Here is a 7,302-nt window from a genome sequence, read left to right as displayed (position 1 = left end):
TTTTCTTCCTACTGGGTAGGCTCCGAATTATTTCCTTCCACATGAATTCCGTTGTCTGGCCGCTCATCTTGCACCACGTCCTGAATTGTTCGTTAACACGTTCTTCCCCTCGCTGTGTAAAACACGCGATCCGTAAGCAGTCTTTGAAGTGCCCCGCATTGCGCCACCACTCTGAAGTGAGGATGCTGCACACCCGCTTTGCATCTCCTGTAGACGGTTGCGTTGGTCCGAAGGCTGCCCATATTCCAGGGGGAGCGGTGCCCTGTTTTTTGAACCACGTTGCAGTTCTTGCGGTACAAACGCAGACAGCGATGAGTGACACGAAGGTTGCTGGACTTGAAAGACTGGGATTAAAACACGGAAAGATGCCCTGGGTACAAGAAATATGTGTAACAAGCGTCGAAAGCTGGGCGAGTTGGTAAGGTTTCATCTTCTAGCAAACTGCGCGGCAGACGGGACACAAAGAAGCAACAAAAGAGATAGACGAGCGCAGACTCACAACTGATTTTATTCCGGGTTTACATTTGCCAGCGCATGCAGGGAGTGCTGTTGCGAGCCTGTTTTTCAAGATGCGAATGTCTTATCTAGAGATAGGAGATACATAGGGCGAAGAATAAGAGAGGCTTTCCATATTAGAAGAAAGTGTTGCAAAATAGTGCGGAACGGAGCAACTTGGAGCGTGCCAGACTCTATCGAAGACGAGAAAACCGAGGCGGGTTGAGGGCGCGTGCACGTGGCCGGTACAGGAGTTCGCCTTTAGTATTGCCATTAAACGGACGTCTCTCTTTCACGTCTGGGGAACCAGTCATTTCGTAACATTTGGTGCCGAAACCCGGGACTGCCCCTCGAGAGACGCCTTCACGTCACGGCCATGGCTAACTCGGACCAGCTGCGCAAGAAGCGTGGTGCCATAAGGGCTGGCGTCACGAGAGCGCTCACGCTTTTAACGGACCTGCTGCAGCAACCGGATCCCGACGCCTCTCAGATTAGCGGCCACATGGATTACCTCAAGGACAGGGAGAAAGCACTGTCGCAGCTCGACGGCGTCATCCTTGCGACCACAGACGAACAGAACCTCGACCAGGAAGTAGGAACGGCGCAGGAATACAACGAGAACATTCTGTACGCAGTATCACGCGCCAAGTTCTGGCTTCAAGAACGTGAGAGGAATGCCGGAACTCAGGCTCGAGCAACTGAACCCGGGCCTAGCTACCTCGGATCTCCGAACTCCGGCGACGCAGCAGGCCAGGTGAGAGAGCACCGTCAGCGTTCAGTTCAACTACCGAAGCTACAGATACCGACTTTCGATGGTAGTCTGCGTGGATGGCAGTCTTTTTGGGACCATTTCGACGCCACCATCCACAAGAACGCTGAGCTACCGCGGATTGAAAAGTTCAAGTACCTCCTCACCTACTTAACCGGCAGCGCGAAGCGGGCTATCGAAGGCATCCGCTTAGCCGAACAAAACTATGACCTTGCGATCAAGACGCTCACGGACCGCTTCGGACGCAGGGATCTGCTCGTGAACGATCATATCGATCATCTTCTCGCGCTAAGCCCAGTGAAATGCTCATCAGAGGTCCCGAAGCTTCGTCTGCTGCACGACAATGTCCAATTTCACGTCAGCGCCTTAGAAGGGCTTGGAGTTTCGCCAGACCAGTACACCGTGGTGTTAAACCGTGTCCTGATGCGATGTCTGCCAGAGGATCTCGCCATCATGTACAGGCAGAAAACCAAGGAAACAAATTGCGCACCCAGTATCGCCGAAACTCCTGAAGACAGAACGCGGCTAGCCAAGGAGATGCTAACCTTCCTCCGCATCCAAGTGGAAATCCGGGAGGAAGGCCGGCAGCTGTCGCGTCGTGCGCTGCAAGACGAACCCAGGACCCACATGCCTGAAGAAATTTATGGCGCGGAACCTATACCATCAGCGTCAGCTCTAACCGGGTCCGCCTTGCCTGTCAGACCAGCGTGTCCGCTATGCCAAAGCAAGGATCATACGATCGCTTTCTGTAACGCTGACCTATCGGCTGAGGAGAAGCGTGCAAGGCTGCAGTACGCTAATTGCTGCTTCCGCTGCGGAACGCGCAATCACATCGCCAGATTGTGCAGAAAATCCATCAACATCAGGTGTGGTACCTGCCATCGACGCCACCTGACGATTCTCTGTGAATTATCGAGGCCAGCCGAAGACCTTCCATCAAGCGGTGGATCCCCGTCATTTCATGAACCACCGCCCCAACCAATGCGAAACGTCACAACCGCCCAGAGTAGTCACGTCGAATCTACGCCTGTATTATTGCAGACAGGCCGAGTTTGGGCAGAGTCTGGAGACCGACGACTACTCGTGCGGATATTGCTGGACAGCGGCAGTCAGCGCACATACATTCGTGCAGACGTGGCAAAGATACTTAAGTGCTCGGTCGTGGGTAATGAAGAGCTCTCCATCGTCACATTTGGTGGCTCCAAGTCACGAAGACGAATTTCCGCAGAGCGTGTCAATGTGCGACTCCGCAGCCAGTTCGGCGCCTCACCAGTAACTCTGGAAGCATTAACGATTCCTGAAATGTGTTCTGTAACAAGCCCACCGCTCGACCCCAACATTTTGCACCTGCTCGGCGAACGGGAGTACAACGTGGCCGACAGCTTTCAACCAACCACATGGCAACCAGAAGAAATAAGTGTCCTCATCGGGTCCGACGCCTATTGGCAAGTTACCACTGGGAAAATTGATCGCATCAACGAGAGGCTAACAGCGATCGACACCACCTTTGGATGGATGGTGCAAGGCCCTGTTAAGTCCGACAAGCACTTCCCATCAAGTGCACTATTTATCTCGAGCAGCGATTCTTCTGCAGCGGACTTCGATATACCTTCGATGCGGTGTCTTGATGTCATCGGGATAGATAAAGCGCATTCACGAACCTTAGAGGGCAGCCACCACCTGTTTGGATCGGAGCTAGGCATGTCCAAGCGCAACAAGAATCATCCAGTTGACAACGCCGTCACCAGCGGCAGGAAGGTGGAAGAGGGTGAGACGGCAGGCGAGCATGTCGACGCTCATCTTGGCCGCGCGCGTCGTCGTCATTGGTGGCAGAATGGGGGTGACGCCGCACTTGCGCAACTTGTCTCAGATCGGCTACTTTATGTGCGAGCATCACGACGAGGATCGCATCTTGGAGATTTTACACGCCGAGTACATCGTCATCAAGCACGTAAAGAACGCCCTGCACGCCATAAGAGTCGGTCCCAAGGACGGAAAGGGGTGCGACAGCCGCAAATCAATGACCGCAGTGAACAAGCACTGCCGAAAGCAAAGCGAGCGGCGCGCAGGAATTCGTGCGCTATCCGCCTATTGCGAAAGTCCGCCCAAGAGCGTTTCGACCGCACAACACAGATGGAACACAAGCATGGAGCTCATGAATGCAAGGGGCGTAACAGTTCCTTCGATGGCAACGTCAACGCAATGGAGGACAACTTGGCACAAATCAATAATCTGGACCACGTGCCTCTCTTTGAGCTTCTGCCAATCAGCGGAGAGGACACGTCCGTGGTTTCGCTGGATGAATCAAATGAGGCTTCTAAGCTTCTCGTTTCAACACTAGGACTGGAAGGGACGTGCATGGAACCTTTGCAACAATCATTCCCGAAAACTACAGAAGGTATCAGCCAACGAAAGCCAATGGCCTTAGAGGAACTGGAATCTGTGGAAAAAATGTTCGACTCGGTGAACCAACCGTTCCATATCTTACCCAATCTAACAGAACCAGGGAACTGCCAAGTACTTCCCAACAAGAACTGCGAGATTGGCATGGACACGAACGTCGTCCACGTTTACGAGAGAAATGAGAATGCGGTTGCTGAGAAGGCCATGAACTCCTCATACGTCAGCCTGCCGCAGTTAATCAACGACCTCAACAACATAGGCCTCATGATCACGGACAGACCACTTAAATCGTCCCGCTACCACTGGCTCAGTTGGAAGAACATTAGACCACGAAGACGTCTAGAGAGCAAGTTCGACGAGCTCCAGCAATTGAACCCGTCCCAATTCCCACTGGGAAGTCGACACATCTCGGTGCCACAACGTGCTTCCGCCTCGGGGCTCGCGAATGCACTTCCATTGCAACGCAAAGCTCGTCATCGCGAGCGAGTGTACCTATTTATGTTACGGCCACGTTATCACCGCTCAAGCTGCACCATGGACGCGTGCGATTCCTATTGGCCCCCCTGGGAGGATGTTGCAAAATAGTGCGGAACGGAGCAACTTGGAGCGTGCCAGACTCTATCGAAGAGGAGAAAACCGAGGCGGGTTGAGGGCGCGTGCACGTGGCCGGTGCAGGAGTTCGCCTTTAGTATTGCCATTAAACGGACGTCTCTCTTTCACGTCTGGGGAACCAGTCATTTTGTAACATTGGTGCCGAAACCCGGGATCGAACCAGGGACCTTTAGAAAGGGAGAAGGGTGCGTCAGTGAACCCTCTATAAGCCTGTCGGATAAGGAGTACGCATATCTCAGTTCTACATGCTACTGTTGACTGACGTGGCCTTGCACGTGCACCTTTTAGAATTTTTTTTGCGTGTGGGTTTTTGGTGTGGCGTTGCGGTACGCTGATAAACTTTGACTGTGACACGTTTTCTTTTGCTGGACACTATATAGTTCGACTACGTTTACAATAAAATCAGTTGTGAGTCTGCGCTCGTCTGTCTCTTTCGTTGCGTCTTTGTGTCCCGTCTGCCGCTCAGTTTGCTAGAAGATGATCTATCCGGTTTTGCGTGGACTACCGTCGTTTGAATAACACAACCCGCAAGGACGTCTATCCTTTGCCGCGCGTTGATGATGCCATTGACACGCTCTGCAGTTTGCTAGAAGATGAAACCTTACCAACTCGCCCAGCTTTCGACGCTTGTTACCGGATAGATCCGTCTTCCTTACGCACCAGGACGACAGGAGACGCCCAGGGACTGTGTGATGGTCGAACAACGTCTCTACGAAGCATATCTTCGACTTGGTCGTTAATGAAGGGGCGCTCTTCAGCGGGGACACGGTATGGTCTTTTACGCAGCGGCTGGCGTAAATGCGTGTGAACGTAATATTGTACTTGCGACGTGCGGTCCAGTTGAGGTTGCGATACATCGAAACAATTCCGGGACTCGTGCAGAAGATCAAGTAGGTCGGCAGGTTGGGCAGAGGTGAGGGTATCGGCGACGGCACTGGAAAAGATATCCCTGGACGACTTCTCGAGTGCCGATAGGGCATTTGGTTGGTCGCAGCAGTCATCCGGGACGACAACTAGAGACGAAGAGTAGATATCTTCCACGCGCCCGAGACAATGGCCTGGAAGCAGCGTGACAGGTGAAGAGAGCGGATTCAAGACGAATATATTGCTGCTGCCGGCGGCGATGTCAATCGTTGCGAAAGGTAGCGGCAGAGCTCTACGACTCGTAAAGACATCGGACGGCGTCAAAAAGACAGTAGCGTCAGTGTGGGCGTTGCAGGAAACGGGAAGAAGTGCGAAAGTGCCAGGCGGAATGTCGGTATCCTCACGAACGTGCAACTTAGGCGGCTGATAAAGAGCATCAAGTAATGGGGCGTCATACGATGGTGAAAACTCCACTTCGGCGCGTGCGCAGTCGATGACGGCATTATGGCGGGATAGGAAGTCCCACCCGAGGATGGCGTCAGGCGAAACGGCAGAAAGGACAATAAACTCAACGATGTACAGAGTGCCTTCAATGAACACTTGCAGTGCAGGCTCCGACAGGCGGCACTTGCTGCGCGCTTGCGGTGTGGAGCAACAGGCCCGAAAGCGGCGTCGTTACCTTGCGTAATAAACGGCACAGATTAGCGACTGCGACATAAACGGCTGCGCCGGTGTCCACAGGGGCAAAAGTACGTACACCTTCAACAGTTATGGCGACAACGTTAGCAGGGGAGGACTGAGGGCTTGGACAGTTCGAAGATGGCGCAGTTCTTGCCTCTTGAACTGCGGCAGTGAGTTTTGCTGGTCGGAGGGTCCGGGCCGGCGACGCATAGGGGAGGGCAATCGCCGCCGAGGAGATGGTGAGCGCTGCGGCTGGAAGTCACTGCGCTGAGTAGGGGCATCGCGCGGGGATGGGCCAGGAACGTATTGGAGGAAGGGCTGGCTTCCGGCTTGCGACGACCGGGCACGGTCGCCGAAAGTTTGGGGGCGACGGCGGCAATAGCGGGCGACGTGTCCAGGAGTGTAGCAGGCGTAGCAAATCGGTTGATTATCATGCGTCCTCCATGGATTGGCGATTGTCGGTGATGCCCAAGATGCAGTACAGACAGGCGGCTGCGTGCGCTGTGAGTGTGTGGCCTAAGGTGGTTGTGGAAGCCTACGCACAACGTCCGCATACGTGAGGGGCGTGGCTACAGGCTGCACGGCTTGCGCATAGGCGACTGGAGAGGCCACAGGCTGGGCTGCACGCGCGTAGTGAACAGGGCTGGATGGAGGCGGCTCGTGGCGCGCACGCGGAACAGCGTGGGCAACCTCCTCCGATATAACAGTGCGCAAGGCTGGGCAGAGATAGAAAAGTATTCCCGAATACAGATATCGAAATACATGAACTGGAAGCCTGAAATACAGATACTGAGATACACCTGCCTTTAACGTAACGGGATATTTCGGAGATACTTTTGCAATAAGACGAAAAAAGTATTCCGGAATACAATTACAGCGATACAGATACTGGAATACTTTTTTATTTGAAGGATGCTCATACTACGCAGACACTTATTAATGCTCCATAATGTTGTAATTAAAGTTACAGCGCATCGAAACGTTCAGTTCATTTATTTATTTATCACAGCACCCTCAACGCCATTAAGACATTGCAGGGGAGGGGGTGGACAAAGTACATAATTAGTAATAATGACATAATTACAAGTATCAGTTGAAATAAAAATTTACCATTTCACAGCAACAGTAACAAGGATTGGACACCGAAATCGACATACTTGCCGAACAAACTAAGCTATGCTAGATATAGCACACTTTAAGCAAATCACTCGAATCACCAATGAACACCAGTCAATTGAGAAAAAGCACACATTTATTTTGAAGATCTGCTTTGCTGAGAAGGTTGCTGTGTAGGCTTCTCAAATAGGCTGTCTTCTAACAGCGTCGGTTCAGCCTCAGCAAACGACTCACGAAAGAAAAAAAGTCTGTCTACCGCTGAAGGCGAGCACAAATTCGTGTTATAGTGAATAAATATTGCCTTCATAGCCGGATTGCCCTGCAGCGTGGCGATATCGCATATCGGGTCATCCAGGTACCGA

General features: G+C 52.6%; 1 protein-coding gene across 1 annotated transcript; it reads left to right on the top strand.

Moving 5' to 3' along the window:
- The first annotated feature begins 871 nt into the window (after positions 1-871).
- On the top strand, positions 872-5,173 carry LOC119382165 (uncharacterized). The gene is made up of 3 exons (XM_037649889.1): positions 872-3,032; positions 3,765-4,078; positions 5,120-5,173. Exons 1-3 carry the CDS (start codon positions 872-874, stop codon positions 5,171-5,173), a joined length of 2,529 nt encoding a protein of 842 aa, XP_037505817.1.
- The last annotated feature ends 2,129 nt before the right edge of the window (positions 5,174-7,302 follow it).

The sequence above is a fragment of the Rhipicephalus sanguineus genome, chromosome 2 (assembly GCF_013339695.2).
Source record: "Rhipicephalus sanguineus isolate Rsan-2018 chromosome 2, BIME_Rsan_1.4, whole genome shotgun sequence".
In the NCBI taxonomy this organism is placed as follows: domain Eukaryota; kingdom Metazoa; phylum Arthropoda; class Arachnida; order Ixodida; family Ixodidae; genus Rhipicephalus; species Rhipicephalus sanguineus.
This window is presented reverse-complemented; position numbering and strand designations above follow the sequence as displayed.